The sequence below is a fragment of the Apostichopus japonicus genome, chromosome 18 (genome assembly GCF_037975245.1).
Source record: "Apostichopus japonicus isolate 1M-3 chromosome 18, ASM3797524v1, whole genome shotgun sequence".
NCBI classification, from domain to species: domain Eukaryota; kingdom Metazoa; phylum Echinodermata; class Holothuroidea; order Aspidochirotida; family Stichopodidae; genus Apostichopus; species Apostichopus japonicus.
This window is the reverse complement of record NC_092578.1, coordinates 8496257-8516503: the sequence shown is the minus strand read 5'-3', so window position 1 is coordinate 8516503 and position 20247 is coordinate 8496257. Positions and strand designations below refer to the sequence as shown.

The 20247-nt window shown below is 39.4% G+C and overlaps 1 protein-coding gene across 3 annotated transcripts in view; it reads right to left on the bottom strand.

Moving 5' to 3' along the window:
- Nucleotides 1-509: 509 nt before the first annotated feature.
- The window catches only part of LOC139959075 (vascular endothelial growth factor receptor 1-like), a 140647-nt gene continuing 120909 nt past the window's right edge, over nt 510-20247 (bottom strand). For all 3 annotated transcript variants that reach the window (XM_071956636.1, XM_071956637.1, XM_071956638.1), the window contains 6 exons: nt 19171-19841; nt 11482-11604; nt 10263-10333; nt 9237-9377; nt 6526-6631; nt 510-5679 (listed from right to left, as the gene is read on the bottom strand). In XM_071956636.1, coding sequence (XP_071812737.1) covers nt 5464-5679; nt 6526-6631; nt 9237-9377; nt 10263-10333; nt 11482-11604; nt 19171-19841 — 1328 coding nt within the window. In that variant the 3' untranslated portion in view covers nt 510-5463. The remainder of the gene's footprint in view (nt 5680-6525; nt 6632-9236; nt 9378-10262; nt 10334-11481; nt 11605-19170; nt 19842-20247) is intronic.

The window sequence follows — 20247 nt, the reverse complement described above, 5'->3', positions numbered from 1 at the left end:
CTGTTCAGTGGAATTAGTGACTTGCACCAATTCCAACTTCTTTCTTGATTCATATATCCCTGTTACTTCGAAGAGCCTTTTTTTCTATCTTTGGAGTGGTGATTGTTTGGTGGGGGGGGGGGGGGTGGAAGGGTTGTTGGTGACGGGACATGGAAGGGTTGTTGGCGCAAGAGATCCTGTTCATTAGAATTAGTGCCTGTCACCCAGTTCAAGCTTCCTTCTTGATTCTTATATCCCTGTTATTCGAAGAGCTGGTATCAACAAGGTAACATGGAAATGAACTTGACAAATGAGATTAAATCTACTCGATTTATTTGGGGTTTTTTGGTAATTTGTTTTACGGTCTCTTTGCAAGTGGCATGGATGTTTTTTTGTGTGGCTCAAACGGGTTTTCGAACAATGGATAACAAGCCCTGTGATGTCCCAACATTACTACAAACTGTCTCAAAATAGTTAAAAGGGATATACAAGTTAAACCAATAAAATGACAAACTGCATGAACAGGAAAATGATGGAAAATAAATGTTATATTCTTATAGTACAATAAAGATAGACTCAGACATCTGATCAACTGTATAGTTAAAATACACAGTGTAAACTGCTGCAGCAGTAGCAGCGGCCGTGAACATACACATTAACAGGCAGGCGGATATTTATTGTTCATTGCACAACCGGCATGCAATACCAAACACTTTTGGACATAATAACGTAACATACTACAAAGGTGTAACATAACATCTTAAAATGTTAGATAGGGTACCCAGTTTAATAAAGTAGATATCTGATACGCAAGTACGGCTCTTACATATGTAAATATACATAGTTTTTCGTATTACAGTATAAAGCAATTATAAGTAACGGTATTTAAATAAAGTATATAGCTAGTTTGTACATATATGTACGCAAAACAGAAATCCCACATTTTGTTTAATTAGTACACTCTGCCAGTCAACCGTGAAAACCGGTAAGGCTGTTTTTTTTTTATTTTTTATATAGCACCACCATAAACATAAATGTTAATCGCAAAAATAAACAGTTAAATATTTTCACAATGTAAGGATGATGTAAGGCAGAAATAATTCCTTTTGTAAAAATAATTTTTAAATACAGAATATGCCTTAAATGTGGTACAAAATGTACCGACCTAGGAGGGTAGAAAACCTGTCAAATATTTTCAGCGTTTTTTGTTTTTTTTTAAATTCACAGAGTGTATTATCTCCATAGCTTCAGAAAATCTTTCTCTGTCTTTCTTTCTCAAATTTTTTTATCAAATATTAAACTGAAAAATAGTATAACATGTAACTATACTAAGTTGGAATATCACTTCTCTACTATAATACAACTCAAGATATTCTCTCTCTACAGCGGATGTAAGTGTCCGGTTCCCAAGCTTTTAAACAAATAAAAATACCAGACTTTCTTCCTTAGGTTTACTGTGATGCCTACACCCTCACACTTAATAATGACCTAATGTTAGGATACCTATAGTTAACCTAGCAACAGCAGATGCAAATTTTTGCTGTCGAGGTTGGACATTCAAAGAGCCATGAACCCTGAACATGATATGCTGTGGTCATAACGTTTCATCACAGTTTAATTTCATCTCACACTTCTAAATACCGTACCTTTTGTAAGTCATGCCATATAAGAAGAAGTGCGATTTTTCTTTACTTTTTCAGACGACAATTCAAAATTCAAAGACTTTCAGAGGCCTAAAAATGAGGTTTCTCCTACCTTTTCCCCAATTTTTGCCCATTTCTGATACTCACCCCACCCCTCCCCATACCCTTTAGCCTTTATACTCTCGGAAAGCACTTTCCGCAGTTCTATACGAACATACCATTTAAGCCAAATCCATGTGATTTCCCAAAACTTTGAAAAGTCACTTGTCAAAATTACCATACTCAATTTATCATTACTCAATGTTCAGGCTCTTTTATATAAGGCACTGTTTCAAAAGTAAATGCTGAGGGGGCTGCAGCACTATGCAGTCAGACTGCATAGGATATCATATAGTGTGATCCACAGCTTAACACTATAGGTACTGCAGGTGGTCAGAGACAAACCTTATCGTTTGATGTTGATTCATTCTAGCTGAGCAGGATTTTGCAGCTGCTGCAGCTGTTCTTTTTGACACTGTGCCTAAGCATGATTGTATACTGACATACCATAAACAAAGAATGCTGTAGCTTTTCTTTTGGACACGGTGCATAATCCAAGGTGTGGTGGTAACCACCTTCTCTGCCTTCCATATCCTGTTTACCTCTTGAACTTTCCAAATTATTTCCAAGCATTTAGGACAACTTTATCCTGGACAAAAATTCCCAATTCTCAGTGACTGGAGTACCACTAAAGGACAGAGATGACAATACACCTTTTATTAATTCTCAGTGACCATTTACAATACTTAAAATAAATCAGGAAAAAATGCATCACATTTAATATTGATCTGAAAATCTTGACAATACTAAAGATTGGCTGTGTTACTGTATAAAATAACTCAAAAGTAGGAATTTAGAAAAGCTTGTTCTACAGCATAAACCACTTAGCTTTCATTTAGAAATGCCCATATTACTACCCAATGATTGTCATTTTGAAATCTTTTAATACTTAAAGATAATTACTTACTAATAATTAATTACTTTCATATATTACACTGCATTATTTTTTTATTTTTTATATTTCCCTCCTACTCATTTTAAACTCATAGGCCAAAAAACAAAAATAATATTTGTGTTTCCACCTCTCTTTTTGTTAACAATTTAAAGTTAAGATTTCTTTGATATAATTTGTTTTGTAGTCGTTCCCCTTTAAGGCTTAGAATTGATCTCAGTTAAGATGAAGATACACCTAAAAGTAAAGGAAGCAGCACCAAATTTTCCCTTTCACTTACTTTGAATCCCTTGTAAGAACAAATCGGAAATGTTCAAAAAATATCTTTAGTACTGTGAAATTGTTCTTGTTAGTGTCCAAATGATTAAAAATATGCTTTTAGACTCTTCCACTTTGCAAACATAGCACTCGCAACCATTGCAAAACCACCTAGTACAGAATCCCCCCCCCCCAAAAAATATAAATATATATATATATGAATTAACATTGTATTAGCAATACCTTGAAACCTGCATTCAGAGTTGGTTTTGTAACTTGGTACCATTCTAAAAAACAAACCACATAATATTCACATATAAAATCTATTTTTTAATATTCTGACCCAAAACTATATGATATTCACACATACTTTTGATTACCGTTTGTTAAGCTAAGAGATCAACTTGACTTATAAAGTTGGTGCTGTTCATAATTTTAGCGAGTTATATGCAATTTCTTATTCTGTTTTTCACTCACAATCTTTTCAGATATTCCTTTAGGTTTTGCCAACTTTACTTTGGCCAACTTTTCTCACCATCTGTGATGTGATTTCATTTACTTTGTCAATATCAGATTAACTATCTGTCATTTACTCCTTATAGGTATCATGAAAGATTGAGAAATTTGATGTAACATACGATTGAGTAAACATTTCTTGATTAAAATGCCACAAGTACATTAATTACTTGCTCTTTCCCTGTGATAACCCCCTGACAATAAAACATTGAAATGTGACAAAAATTCACTATTTCTGTTTAAAAAAATTAAAAAATTAATATTTGTAACTTATTCAGGGTCAGTTACACAAAATGTCACTTTCCATAACAAAACTTAAAATGCTGTTGTGACAAAAATCTATGACCATTTTCTCTTAATTCTTATGGATTCCATTTTTGTCTAGTATAAGCAAAACCAATAGCCACTATATAAATACCATATTTACAAATAACATGATGGTACAGTTAGGATGTCAATTGCATATATACAAAGCAAACTGCATCCCAACTCTCAGAATAGTTATGACCTCCTTGTATTTAATATTAATAATTTTAATAATAAATATAAATTAATATTTCAATTCTCTTCTCCCTTCTTCTCTTATACATAAATAACCACTTTTTTCAGTAAAAGATTTAATTTTTTGTATATGTATAAATAGATGAAAAAATGGTATTAAAGAGATTAATATAATATAATTAAAATGAAAAAAAAAAACGAAGAGAGAATAAAGAACTGAAAAAAACTGTTTTCTCAAAATCCATTATAGTCACATATTTTTGTTCCTGCAATGAATGTACTGAAGTATGGTTGTATAGTTTTAAAAGTTATAATGTAAAATTTAAAGGAGGAAAAACAAAGTAGTCAATATGATACTTAGCTATGTTCATTGCACAATGATATTAAGCATTGCTTGTAATAATAATAATAAACCTTCCAGTCTGGTTGCACGGAAAAAGTTTAGACCCTGCTGTTATGGCGAGAGCTGTGACAGATATCCTTAAGAAATGGTCACCATGTATAAATACAAAACAAAACAAAAATTGCTAGCTCTAATTTGTGCAATATTGAATCTTGCACCTTCTTTGTACAGTACATTGAAAAAACTGACAACAGCAAAATTCTAAGTTTAACATGAAAGCCTGGTACCGTTAGAATTCAGCAATTATATATATCCACACACTATCAGATGCTCACTACAAATATACAGCTTACTATCACATTTGTTTTCGTCACATTCGTTTAATAAATCAACAGTATTAAGCGTTCAGTTAAATTCATGATGTTGAAATGATCATAAAGAGTTATGAAAATTTTCCTCTTTTAAATATGTTAAAAAGTTACAAATAACCCTAACGGAATCTGCACATTCCCTTATTTACTCGTAACATGAATTTTCATTTGGTGTAGAAGAAACTTTAGGTCAGTTCCTCATATGCAACAATTAAAATCAACAGGGAAAACCTGAGACTTTTATGGATTCGTATGACGTGTTTATAACATGATTTACAAATTTGTCCACCAAGAGAGCTCCTGTTGTTTATACAAAGTTAAAAGAACAAATTATAGTTGAGTTCTTTCGACTCTAGATAACAATGGACTAACATTAAGGTCTGCACTGCAGAGACAAAGTCATCAACGGGTTAGCCTTAAAGGAGCATTTCCAGAGATTTACTATATCTTTTTATAAAGGTAAACATTAGTAAGTGTTTCCTTTTTCGTTACCTATAGCATGTCAAGACTAAAATTCTGCCTCAAGTCATCCTTAAAATGTTACTGCCTGGCCTAACCTGTGTCACTAAATGCGGTCTTTAAACCCAAGACCACCATTGTATTATCATAATACAAAACTGTGTGTCAAATAAATGGCTGATATCCCTGTAAGAAATTTCAAAATTTGCACATAAGACTGCAAATATTTGGTAAGAATTTGCACAAAACCTTTATAAAGTCTCTCTGAGAACCATTATTTTGCTGGTTAAGATTATCCTAAGTAATTCATACTTTATAAATCTCCATAAAATTCTCTCTCTCTCTCTCTTTCACTTTAACAATTGAATAAAAGCTTAACTTCACACAAATTGTGAGACTCGGTCAGACCAACGTGGTCTGATGAAAGTCGGACAGACTTGGTGGTTCGTTGGAGTTCTCGGTAGGGGTCTCCGTTTCGGTTGGTGACGCCGGCGGCTCTGTGAGGCTTTCGAAAGAGTTGGCCGGTAGCAGAAGAGCCGTTTCCTTGAGGTGTTCCTGTTGCTGAGCTTCCAATTCGGCGGTCATGTCTTCGTAAGGATTGTTCATCTCCACATATTCCTGAAGAGTGAAATGTAAAAGTGTTTCATTTTGGTCTTTCTTCTCTCCAGGAGCGGTGCAAAACTCAGAAGGAAAATAATAAATATCAGAGGGAATTCTTTTCTTAAAGACAAATTGCAAGATTTGAAAAATATATGCCGTTAAAAATTTGAATCTGAAATAAAAATATATTTAGTGAATGGAGGAAGATCATGGTGACAGCCGAGTGTGGAGGAGGGGAAGGACTTAGGTATTCTGCATCTTTCTTGGCAAATACCTGATGAATGTTAACACCCCTGTTCCCTCACCCCTTCGGTGCCCCCCTCCCATCCACAAGTCCAGACTCCACCACTAGCGACAGCACATCACATCTATCTCTATACTCAGCTGCAAATGAACACTAATGACCCTTAAATTTGACCACCGTTTTCAGAAATTATAAAATGTAATTGACTGCGTTTCAACTGAGATGTCCCTATATACCTGTGGTAAGAAACAGCTACCAAAACTTAGAAGGCAGAGTGTGCCAGATTAAACGATTGCTTAAAATATGGTAGTTTCTAAAGCAGGTTGATATATTTGCCCTCCATCTGATGATAAGTTGCAAGAAATGTTACATTATATCTAATATAGTTTATGCTATCTGTAATAATTTTGAAATCATCAAAAAGATAAGCGATTTGGAATGATAATGAAATTAAAAAAGCAAAATTGGTAAAGAGTGACAGTTTCTACATGTCTTTTGGTACTAAATTGTTCTAAATACCGATGCATTGGGAATGAAGAGAGGCAATTACTTAGCTAACCGGCGCTTCCCACCTTACTCCCCCCCCCCCCCACCTCCCAAAAATAATACTTTCTCCTTACCAATCGCGTACTTGCAGCTAATAAATCCCCAAGCTTTATCTCCAATTCTGAAAAAGGAGGTCTTTCCTTTGGGGCATCATTCCAGCAATCATACATGATATCCCCTCTGAAACAAAAGAAAGGACAACAATTACTCAATTCATATTTTCTGAAACATAAGCAAATAATGTGAGCTCATAACCTTACCTGCCATATAATAAATTCGTTCTTATTAATGTAGTGAAGCCAAATTTTGTGGTTTGCACCCTATGCATATTTATGTGTTGTTATTGTTACGTGATAGGCTGTATGTAGCGTTAGTTGTGCACATAGCTTTTGCAAGTGCCTTTGGCAGTTCTGTACACGCTGCAATATGGCTAGCAGCGTCTCTGCAGAGCTCCGGGGTTCGCTTCGTTAACTCCTTAGTATTTTGTTAATTTTATTGCTCTCGGGTCATAAATTGCCCGGAGATACCCATATCTGGACTGTCTGGTTGTAAGTGAGGAGATGTCCCCCTTCTAAGAGGCAGGATGCCTCTGGTTTTGGCTGGTTTTCGGCTTCAGGCGAGAAGCCACTGGTTTCCAAGATGGCTGTTCTACCAACATGCAGCCAGCTGGCGAGAGAGTGACCACCGCACCTGATTGAGTCTCGATGTCCGCGTTCTAGATGTCCGTGATCTTACGCGCCGCAAGCGTAGAGAAGTCTTCTTTTCCGAGAGCGAGCTGACCTCAGTTTAGTAAGAGATTAAGTGTTCAGTATTGTTTATAAATGCTGTGCGTACCCTATTGTTAGTTAATTGAATTGTAGTTTTAAGTGTTGCCCTTTGGCTAGGCTGTGCTTTACTGTACAAAGTACATATATTAGGTTATGTTTTTGGACCTTGGTCCTACGGGTTCATAGCGTGTCTTGTTTATCGTTAAGCACGTGGGTGCTATTGCATACTTTTATACTGTAGTGTTACTGTTAAGTGTTAGGTTACAACTTACAGTACCGGTTAGGTTGGGTATATGGTGGCATCTATGCATTGTAACTTTGGGTTTTACAGAGCGTTAACGATGTTTGTCATCCTGGCTCGTTGTATTGACAGTTGATTATTATACCTGTCGAGTATTGTACTGCTCGCTGTTTAAAGAGTATATACTGATTTTGTATTTTGAACATCATTTGTTACTGTTGTTTAAAATTACGTCTCAGAGATTGTCCTTGAATCTTAGCCAGGCATTGTGGACAGCTATAGAGCGACAAGATCTTAAGAGCTTGTGGGTTCAGGGGGTGAAAATTCCTACTGTCTAGGAACAGGTGGGTGGAAATTCCTGTAATGGTTGCAGCTGGCATGGGTTGCCCTGGCTATTATTGAGGTGGTAAAAGTCCTCGCCTGTTGACAAACTTATTGTATTATTTCAAAGTGCAGATGATTACGGATCGTGTTCATTATACATTTTGTACAGTATTGTACAAGTACAAGAGCGATTTCACTGCTATGTTGTATTAATATTATTCTTCTGTGCATTTTACATTGTTGTGTATGTTTAGAGTTTCACCAATGGCATGGGCTGAGCAGCAGCTCCCATGATTGATAGGTTGTGGTACTGTCCCAGTATTCTTGGTGTCTAGAAAACCCAAGTAGTGTTTAGTCAGGTCAGACTAATGGTGTTGGGAAGTATAGATTGGTGTCATTCATCTGTTTTAATATGTTTTTTTATGATTTGCACTTAAGGGATATGGTTAGACAGCATGGACAGTGGGTTACGGTGTACATGGTTGAGTCGGGTAGTATTGAGTATAGGTTTTTCCCGAGATCATTAAGAGTTCATTAAGAGTATCTTTATATTATCATGATATGTTCATATGTATATTATCATTAAGAGTTTTGTAATAAATCGTCAGCCGTGGTTTCAACGCAAGAACACTCTTGCATCCTCATTTATAACTTGTGAGTTCGAAGCGAAGGACCCTAAATCTGGTAATTTCCCCCGCCATCCGCGGTTCGCTTCATTAATGCAACTTAAAGATGCATTAAGTATTGGTGTGACTTAAAGGGACACCCTGGGAACTGACGATGACTGATGAATAAAATGTACCAAACATTTTCTGCTTCTGTGGATCTAAACCTCATCCTTATAAATTTTATAATTTTTATTTGTGAATTAATGCATCTTAAAACAGCAGAGTGAGTGCATATCACCATGGCCGTTCAGTTGAAATTGTTTTTGGTTTACTTTAAAATACAATTTAATTTACATATTTGAAGCAGAAAAATAATATTTCTACAACAGATTCAAAATACAGAGAACCTTGAGAGCTAAACAAATATTCCAAATGTATCGAGTCTCAAAGACAAATTGGTGAGAAAATTATAATTCGGAGAGAATTGCTTTGAAAGACACATTTGCGGTTATGATATCACATTCCTCCTACTGCGATCTATTCCAGGGAAGCATTTTGGTTAACTTTCCATTTAGCTGTCCCTATGTATAGTAAGTCAGTAATAACCATTTGAATCCAGTAGAAGTAAGGCTGTATCTGCAAACATTTCAAGTTGGTGCCTAATTTTCTCATTAGTGTTGTGAGGCCATGTAGAGGGCTCTGGGGGGGGGGGGGGAGTACCACTATAGAAAAGATTAAAATTTGAATGGTAATACAGTAAAAGAGGGAGGAAGAGACAACAAAACAAAACAAAACAAAAGGAGGCGGTAGGGCAAACTGTTATTAAAATGTTTGCGGATACTTACATTTCGGGAGGCGCAATTTCAGGAGGGCTCATCCGGTACCCCTCTTTCAATTTCGAGTAGAAATTCTCATCCATTTGTAGACCAGGATAAGGCGAACCACCAAGAGAGAAAATTTCCCAAAGTAGAACTCCGAAGGACCATCTATGAGGAAAGAAGTTTACAAGAAGGTTTTACTAGCAAGAGAAACAACAGTCCGTAAAAAATCAGGTTTACCTATTTGGGCTTATTATACAGTGCAAAAGTGCGAGGGGGTAGGGGAGAGGGGGGTAGGTGGGAAGGGTTCAATCTAGACATGTGACGTCCATTTGAGGGGGAAACTCACAAATTAACCTCAAAACTATCTCACAAAATTTATCCTCTGTGCAGTGCATTCTCACAAAATTCCACGACAAGAATGTTTTTCAACAAAACGACATCGCTTTTTTTCTCGTTTCAATTTCTAAGTTTACAACAAAGGAGCATTGTTTGCATAACAAATAGCAAAACTTAACTACAAAAATGGAAAAGGATGGTTTCTGTTATAAAAAGCTGGCACTTGTAATTTGTCCAAATAAATAGGGAGGTAATTTTGAGGTTTCAATAACAACTTTGTGTTTCTTAGTTTTCAACAAAAAAAATCACTTTTACTTGCTCATGTTTACTTTGCTATCAGGACGACTATATGACCACATAGTTTTGTTCTAAGTTTACTTTGCTATCAGGGTCAGTATATGAGGCTTGCTATTACTTCTTTTCACTTGACCACCATTTCAGTTCAAGTTATCGATCTATTCATCATCAGCTTTGCATAGATATTGGAACATGTAACCATAATTTGGTTATAGCACAAGTACCCCAGTGCAAGGAAGTTGTCCCATGCCCCACAATTCTCCACAATTCCCCACCATTCCCCCACCCCACCACTTTCTGGTCACCCAGGATTTGAGCCAGTTGTCATGAAGTGCATGGAATGGTTCATGTAGTAACATCAGTGGGAATTAAAGCGAAATACTTGACTTGGTGAAGCAAGAGAAAATCTGAACTCACATATCTGTTTGAGTTGTATAAACCTTATCAAATATCGACTCTGGAGCCATCCATTTGACTGGAAAACGTCCCTGTAGGTACAAACACAAAATGTCCAACATCTGATTCACATCGTATCAGAGATGACTCCAGTTAGAAGGTAGAAAGCTGTACCAAACACCTAACACTAGACATGGCATAGATGTCTGTGTACTTCAGCAACTTGATGTTTCAAGCAAATTGTTTCAAGCAATGTTTCAAGCGATGTTTCAAGCAAATTGATGTTTCAAGGGCTTTTATGTTTGTAGTTAAGATCAGTCTTATTAAAAAATTGGGAATAGTTCAGAAAACCAAATCGATTAAAGTTTGCACTGTTTGAACAACATGACATTACATATAACTTCAATGGTTAGATAACCCCTCCACCCTCCCCCCTCCACCACCTCCTCCTTCAGCATTCAATAAAAACAATTCAAATCAAGATAAATGATATCAGCAAATAATAACAATGACGATGTTAATCAACGAATATTCCTGCAATATTTTGGATTTTTTTTTTTATTGCTTTCAACTCTCCTAAATATTATTTAAAAGGTTGACTCTTGACCAGAATGTCTGAAATGATATTGATGTCACTATCCTAAGAAAAAAGAGAGCCCCACGAAAATAGTGCTAGTGAGGTCTCCATATGGTCCTCCAGTGTTCAGGACATTCATCCTTACAATTTGCTCTGAAATTGTCCTTTCAAGCTTTTGCGAAGATCTCAGCTTCCTCATTGCAGACAAAACTTTCAATGTTAACCCATTGTTTTATAAATCCCAGTATCTCAACCACATTGCCTTGTCTTTTGAAAATTCACGTAAACAACAAGAGCTCCCAACTTGAACGTCCAACAACATATCATCTTGATAAATTTCTAAATAATGCATTCTAAATCCATTCTGCAGCCATCAAAGTCTAACGTCTTCCTAATGATTTTTGTACTACTGCTGAGTAGCTGGGCTACATGTCGGTGTGATAAACTAGGTACTTCAGCAATGTTTATTGATCTTTCAAGGGCACCACTTATTTATTTATATTTTTTTAAATTCAACCTGTACAAGCTGCAGTGTGTTTAACAGTCTATTACATTACAAAGTAATCTACTTTAATTTCGTGCCTATTCATCCTTCAAAGTCATTGCCTCCTCCCTCCCTCCTTTCACATGGCACAAGCATTAAAGTGGGTGCTGTATTTGTACCTTGCCACTGGCGATGTAGTCAGGGTTTTGATAAAGATGCCGTGCAAGCCCAAAGTCACAGATCTTCACCACGTTGCTATCGGTGAGTAAGACATTCCGAGCAGCGAGATCTCGATGGATCACCTAGGAGAACAAGGAAACCCACTTCATCAAAATCAATATCATTTTTAAACAGATAATGATTTATGTCTGTAGCCCTGCTTTTCCACACATAATGGTATAATTGTATCTTTATATATATATATAAATAGGTATAAGGATGCCAAAGCTAACTAGATCATAATGAATCACAAGATGAATTACATAATCCCAAATTCAAATCGGAAATGTGCTCGAAAAAATTAAACAAAACACACACAGAAAAACACAGTTTTCCAAGTAAGTTTAGAGACATGTGAGCAGCAGTGGGCTAATATTGACACCAAATACTGTATAAACTCTAAAAAACACAACAGTTTAGTATTCAAAAGGTTTAGTTTATCTATTACTATAAAAAGATGATATTTCTAAAATGTATTTTGCACATATAAATGAAGAAGAACGCAATTTTGAGGTAGTAAGCCTCGGGAAAGAATCACACAACCAGGAAGTATACGGTCTGTCGGTCTATATTGTCAATACTGGATAAACAGCATCCAGATACCCAGTAGAAATGTACCCTCACAAAGATAGTTTTACACCTTCAAGGACAGTTACCCACTTATTCCTACAAGAAAAATCACTTGATAAACAGTCACTTCTTGGCTAACAATATTCTGCACGGAAATCGGACGTCTCGCTTCAGTGATCGGTGAGTGGCCAAGCGCAAGAACAAAGAGCAATTAACTCACAAGCACCGCACGTGAGCATCTAGACGTATCACATGGCGTAACTATCAATTTTGACCAGTAACAAGAATATTTACGGGGAAAACATTTAATACAAGGTAGGAAACAATCATTTAGATACAAATGAAAGTTAAATTTATAGAAATACTAAGATCCTCAACCCATTAAGAGAAAATATACAGGCACTAAATTGTATGATGCCCACTAATATCAGCGTGAACAACTGACAGGGAACAAGTCATGCCTACCCTGGATAACCTTGGTGAGATCTGTTTAAGTTAAAGCGACATGGGGGACCAAAACAAGAACATACTTTGGAAATTCCACTTTACTACAACTTCCCCCCTATTAACGTCATCGCCCCGAATAACGTTAATTAAACTAGTCAAGTGTATGGTAACACCCCTGGGGAAATGTCACTTTCAGATCGCCAAACTTACGAAGGAAGAACAGAACGGGGAAGATGAGCCACATTCCTATGTTGTCCCTTGTTGGTGCGTTGTGATCTTCGAAAAGCCTGTAGAGGGGGTGCGTGGTCACCATGGTTGTCTGTTTGGTCAAACAACCATATTGGGGGTAATATTCCATATGGTTCTTCATCTCTGTTATCTTCATCCTCACTGTCATGTTCTCTTTCGCAACTTTCATCTCTGTCATCATCATCGTCAGCATTGTCTATATTAACATTATCATCGAATACTAGGGATTCACGAGGGTCTTCAATCAGCAGCTTTCGATTCACAGTCTGCTCTGGACCTCCAAGGACTGGTCTGATCTTGTAAACATCACCCTCTGCACTTACACCGACCACTATGAATGGATCTCTATGAAATAGGTCTTCAAGCTTGTGTCGATCGGTAAATGCACACTTCTTTAACAACACCTGATTTCCAACCTCAATCTTATTACTCATAGGAAGGCCGTCATATTTCTTCTTTCCATGTTGTAAGTACTTCTCTATGTGTGCTTTCGCAATCTTGTGTGCCTTTTGGATGGCTTCTGCTTGACAGGATACAAACTCTTCCCCCCATTCCTCCTCTGTATTAGCCAAAAGTTGATCTATAGGAGTGTGTGGCTCTCGTCCAAACATCAATCTGTGAGGTGTCATCCCTGTAACACGGTGCGGGGTGCAATTGTAGAGAAACACCAAGTGTGAGAGTAATTCAGGCCATTTCCTCCTGCTAGCTGGATCGATAGAGCGGATCATTCCACAAAGTGTCCGATTGAACCGCTCGGTTTGACCATTCCCCTGTGGATGGTAGGGAGTCGTGTGGGATTTCTGTATCCCATACAATTTGCACACTTCTCTGATAAGATGGCTCTCGAAATTACTCCCCTGGTCCGAGTGGATTCGCAGCGGAACTCCATAGTGTGAAAACCACTGATCTCGCAGAGTCCTAGCAACTGTAGTTGCAGTTTGATTACGGCATGGAAAGGCTTGGGCATACTTAGTGAAAGCATCCGTCATCACTAGAACATCTTCATACCCACCCTTACCTCTGTCAAGTTTAAGGAAATCTATCGCTACCAGTTCCTGAGGTCGAAATGCTATCAGGTGCCTCCTGGGTGTACGAACCTTGGGTGATGATGCCTTTGATGTGACACAGACAAAGCATTTCCTTATATGTGACTGAATATCTTTATGTAGTCCTGGCCAGAAACATCTCCTCCTTAGTACATTGTAGGTTCTATTCACACCTTGATGACCCCAGTCATCATGTGTCATTTGCAGAAGTTGACGTCGAAGATTCGGCGGTACCAATAGTTGTCTGCAACTTCCATCATCTGATTCTAATCCTTGTCTATACATTACTCCATTGTGTTCAGTGAATTTGGACATTTCCTTCATCCAACCCTTGATTCCTGGTATTGATAGTTTGTCGTCATCAATTGGAACTTCTCCTGATTTCCATGCTGCACACACAACTTGAAGAGCGGGATCAGCTTGCTGAAATTGAGAAAGTTGGGCATATGTGAAAGAAGGAAACACACATGGATATACCTTGTCAGCTCTCTTGTTCTCTGTCACCTCCTTGACAATTTCTGCGGGGAACATGCTACAGCTCTCACTTGGCGGTGGAAGATTGGATGGACACCGACTCAGAGCATCTGCACACTTGTTTAGCCTACCTGGTCGATACTTTATCTCAAGGTTGAACGGAGCTAGTTGGGCTGCCCACCTCTGCTCTGTTGCACCTAACCTGGCGGTCTGCAAATGTGCCAAAGGATTATTATCAGTGTATACTGTACACTTAGCACCAGTCAGGTAACCACGGAATTTGTCGACGACAGCCCATTTCAGCGCTAGTAACTCTATCTTAAAACTAGAAAAGTCACTGTAATTCTTTTCTGCACCTCGCAATCCCCTACTTGCATAGACCACCGGGTGCAGCTGACCGTCACTATCTGCTTGAAGAAGACAAGCCCCGAGACCTCTCAATGACGCGTCTACCTCCAGTACAAAAACTCTACCAAAATCTGGGTACGCCAAAACAGGTGCTGTGGACAAAAGAGCTTTAAGTTGCTTAAATGACTCGTCTGCCCTTGGTGTCCATTCAAACTGAGGTTGAGGTTTGCCGTGTTTTCCTTTTCTTGCTCCTCGATTGCCAGCTATTGCATGAAGTGGTGAGGCCAATTTCGCAAAATCTGGCACAAATCTGCGATAGTATGAGGCTAAGCCTAGAAACGAGCTGAGCTCACTGATGTTTGTTGGTACAGGCCAATTGACAATGCGATCAACCTTATCTGGATCCACTGATACGCCGTCTGCATTAACTACATGTCCCAGATGCTTGACTTCTCTCTGAAAAAGATCACACTTCTCCCCCTTCAGCTTCAGGCCATACTTTTGAAGTCTTTCAAAAACCTTCTCCAGTCTTTCCAAATGCTCACCAAAAGTACTGGAAAATACTAAGATGTCATCCAGGTACAATATTACCTCGCTAAGGTTCAAGTCGCCAAAGATCAGCTCCATGATTCGCTGGAAGGTACTCGGACTATTGCACAGTCCTTGTGGCATTCGGTTGAACTCATATAATCCCCAAGGGACTCTGAATGCAGTGCGTGGGATGGATTCATGGTGCATTGCGATTTGGAAGTAGCCATGGGAAAGATCAAGTGACGAGAAATACTTCGCACCGCCCAATGCTTCGAGTGTTTCGTCAATCCTCGGGAGAGGAAATGAATCTTTGACCGTTATAGCATTCAGCTGTCTGTAATCAATGCATAACCGCAGGCTTCCCGACTTCTTACGAACAAGAACCACAGGGCTAGCATAAGGACTGATGGACTTACGGATAATATTCTGGTCTAGCATGCCCTGTAAAAGTTCCTTTACTTCTGCCATCTGTGTAGGTGGTATCCTTCTATAAGGCAATCTGATAGGTGTGCTGCTGGTCACGTTTATCTCGTGTGGGATAACATCACAAAATCCAAGATCAAGGGCGTCATTGGAGAAAGCTGTTGTGTGCTTGTTAACTAGCCGAGCTACTGCAATCATCTCACTCTCTTCAAGGTTCTGGAGTTTCAGGCCTTCTGGTAATTCTATGCTTACCCCATCACTCGAAGTAACTCTTTGTCTTTCTGTTGCAGTACTCCCTTTCAGCTCTGGAGCACACTGTTCATCGGTATTATGAATCTGAAGGTCACTGATCTTCTGAATGTCGTCCTCTACCTGGGAGATTAGCACCTCTTGAATGTTTACCTGGATACCATCCTCAGCATGTTGGATGAGCACTTCCTCCTTACCTTCTAATCCAATAGCGGTGGAGAGTACTGTGTCTGGTGGCAGAAATACTTCACAATCTCCGTGATTCAAGACCAAGATAGTTGAAGAGGAACAAGAAATACAACCTTCCATAACTTCAACCTGAGAATGGACCTCCAGTTGTGCCCCCTGAACCAAATAAACCATATTCGCTTCTGGGCGTATTGAATCACTCTTGACAGTGCACGCTACCTTCTGCGCAGTCCTAGGTGGGAGAATTGTTGTCACTTTTCCAGTCGTCACCTGTCCTTTAACGGTTTCCTGTATTCTTTCATTCTGTTTATCCGCCATATTCACACTCCTCATCGCTAGGCAAAATTCTCTGCTACATCCGGTGTAGTCGTCTTTCACAAAATGTCGAAGGGCATTGCAACCTAACAGAACTGGGAAATCCTTCTTCCTACCTTCAAGTTGGCCGGTCTTTATGATGAGAAAGCCAACAGTGGTCTCCTGCCTTTCTATCTTTACCGTAGCTTGCACATACCCTTCAACTGGGACCTCCGTACCTGCTATGCCAATAATCTTAATAGCTGTATCCAATTTCCCAAGGGGTCCAATTCTTGGTTTCAGTAGACCGTGGAAGATCTGTGAAGGAATAACAGAAGCCTCAGCCCCAGTATCAAGTATACACCCGAGTTGCACCCCAGCCACTTCTGCTACAACTGCTGGACTAGGCGACACCAACTCGTCTAAAACACACCCGAGTTGTACCCCAGCCACTCCTGCTACAACTGCTGGACTAGGTGACACCAACTCATCTATAACAACTGGTACCGCTGCTGCATCCTGTTTTCCTTGTACCTCTGACACATCCCTAATCTCCACTGGTCTCTCTAAACCATCAATTGCGGGCATAGTGATAGGCCCCGCTGTTATGCCCCCAACAGCAGAGTCTAAAAGTTTCCCTGCTGCTGTTGCTGTTGAGCTGGTGTCCATGATGAGTTAGGGCATTGGCTCTTGAAGTGGCCCCTCTGTTTACATCTGAAACAGGTAATTTCTGAGAGTGGCTTCCTGGGCTTGGGCCTGCTCCTCTCTGTCAAATCCTGAACGGCGGATCGTAATGCTGAGACTTCATCAACTACTTTCTTCAAGGTTGCGATCTCTTGTCGCATCTGGGCGACCTCCTCCGTTAATTTTGAAACTGGCGACAGTGGTGCCACAGCAGCCTCTTCCACGACGACTTCCCTTATTCTGGTCCTTCTCTCCACTGGGTCACTATCTTGGAAAAGTAGCAGCGCCTCCGTCCTCATGTCGTCGAACTTCTTATCTTTCGTGGCCAAATTAATGCGCCTCAACTCTCGCCTTACCCAGGCCTCTCTTGCACCCTGGCAGAACTGGTCCCTGAGGGCACTGTCCCTCAATTGAGTTAATGCACCCCCAACCTCTTCAGTGGGTGCCGCTGCTTCGAGTTTCCCATATAACCGCTTGAGGGCCCTGCTGAAGTCGGACAAGGACTCGTCCTCGTGTTGCTTCCGTCCATGAAAGGCACTGCTTAACGACTGGACCGTTTCTGCACCTCCGAAACACAGCCTTAACGTTTTCTCAACTTCTGAGAACTTATGCCTCTCGCTTTCCTGCATACACATCACTTCTTCTTTGGCAGGTCCGCTAAGGTGTTCGACAAGAATTCGCACCCTTTCTTTCTCTGGTAAGTTGTACGGCGAAACCACTTCGTTAAACTCGTCGAGCCATTCGGAAAGTGACAAGTCCCCACTACCCTTAGGACTACCCCTAAATTTATTAAGCCTGCCTGGTGGAATGCCCTGGAAGCTCATAGCGCGCTTAAAAAATTTACTCATCATATCCAGATTCGCTGAAGCCATCTCCGAATCGTTGTCAGTCATATTGTAGCAATATCTGAAATTCTTTAAAAAAAATCTGAACTGACAAGCTTACGTTAATAAAAAGCTTAATGAAAAGATTCTAACCAGACTATCTGGTAATTAACATTCAGATTAAACATGAAATTCCTAAAGATACCGTGAGCTGATAACCACAGTGAGCTGAACACCACCTTGCAATGAGTACCACCCTCTGGACTGGAGCTGTTCTGTCAGTTTTATCTCGTCATCCGCTTAGTTGTTGATCTTCGTCGAGCGATATCCCACTTCTGACACCATTGAAGAAGAACGCAATTTTGAGGTAGTAAGCCTCGGGAAAGAATCACACAACCAGGAAGTATACGGTCTGTCGGTCTATATTGTCAATACTGGATAAACAGCATCCAGATACCCAGTAGAAATGTACCCTCACAAAGATAGTTTTACACCTTCAAGGACAGTTACCCACTTATTCCTACAAGAAAAATCACTTGATAAACAGTCACTTCTTGGCTAACAATATTCTGCACGGAAATCGGACGTCTCGCTTCAGTGATCGGTGAGTGGCCAAGCGCAAGAACAAAGAGCAATTAACTCACAAGCACCGCACGTGAGCATCTAGACGTATCACATGGCGTAACTATCAATTTTGACCAGTAACAAGAATATTTACGGGGAAAACATTTAATACAAGGTAGGAAACAATCATTTAGATACAAATGAAAGTTAAATTTATAGAAATACTAAGATCCTCAACCCATTAAGAGAAAATATACAGGCACTAAATTGTATGATGCCCACTAATATCAGCGTGAACAACTGACAGGGAACAAGTCATGCCTACCCTGGATAACCTTGGTGAGATCTGTTTAAGTTAAAGCGACATGGGGGACCAAAACAAGAACATACTTTGGAAATTCCACTTTACTACATAAATCACTGATATCAATAGGAAACCTGAATTCACCTAATTTAATACAAATTGCCAACTGACATCTTTTGTTTTGAAAGAAAAAAGAAAAAAAAAATGCAACTTTTCAAACGTTGTGAACCTGGCCGAGGCACCATTTCAATAGTTGGGTGATGAGGGCAGCTGAGGCATTCACTGTGTAGGACGAAACCTGCTCTACACTTCACCCGATTGGTATCTGCTAGTTTTACACAGAACATCTCTATTGTTCGATGTTGCTGCAGCCTAGCTGGAAGAGGAGTTTGCAACTGCTGCAGCTTTTCTGGTTGACGTGGATTCTAGCCATAGATTGCAATAACAACAAACCTGTTTTGAAGACAAAAAGTCCATCCCTCTTGCGGTTTGGAAAGCGTAACAGATGAGATCCTCCTCTCTCAGCGGTAACTCAAAGGCACTTTGCACAGAGTCTTCAAATTGTAATTGGGGATGATGCAAAGGCGAAATGGTGTTCCTGATTTGGCTGATGGTGTTTCTGTTCAACGATCCCATGCTCGAAGCCGTGTTTAGTCCCGTCCGTTTGCTCTCCCGCGTCGGCAGTTCTTGTCCGCTGTCGTTGGAGCTCGACTTTTCCGCCCCTTTCCGTTTGGGCAACAAGTCTGTGTTCGTTAGGTCTACGCTGCTGCGAGATTTTAACCTCACATTATGGGAACTGTTAGAAGTGATGATGATGTTGTGTTGAGGGGTGCCCTTGGATTTGCTGAAGAATGGTGAATCCGTGGGAGAGTTTCCGATAGCGCTGTCGCAGGTTCCACCCGTCGATGTCGTTTGGTTATTACTGCGATGGCTTTCGTGTCGGTTCTCACGGACGGGTTGCAGATTGGACTCGTTGCTCAAGTTTGGGAAAGAGGTCGAAGTTGACATGTGGCTGGAATCAGAGCCTGTGTTATCACGCGATCCATAAAATATGCGTCGTCTTTTTCGGAGGTAGTCGGAAAGGTTTCCGTAAGTGCAAAACTCAACGATCAGCAGTAGGGGAGCTACGAAATGAATGATAGTCGAAAAGAAACAATATTCAGATAGCAGAATTAAAAAGAGGAAATATGTGGACCAAAACAGCAGATAAGTTTTATTTACCAAATGTCAAGCAAGGGTACATTTACTTCACAGGCCTAAAAAATTCTAACGGATTGAGATGAAATACTCAGACTAGAATTTCAAAATTTTAGACATATAATAAATAATGCAATTGCTTAAAAAATCTACTAGCAAAAGTCAAGTTCCCACTTTGATACATCCATTGCTGTGTTGATTATGATGTTTATGTTCTTAATTCTACTGGCAAGAAAATGCTAGAGCCGTGTTTTTCTACTGACAAACAGAGACCTCAACGTGTATTTCTCCTGAATGTGAATTCCGATGGTCTGCAGAACAAATGATCATGGG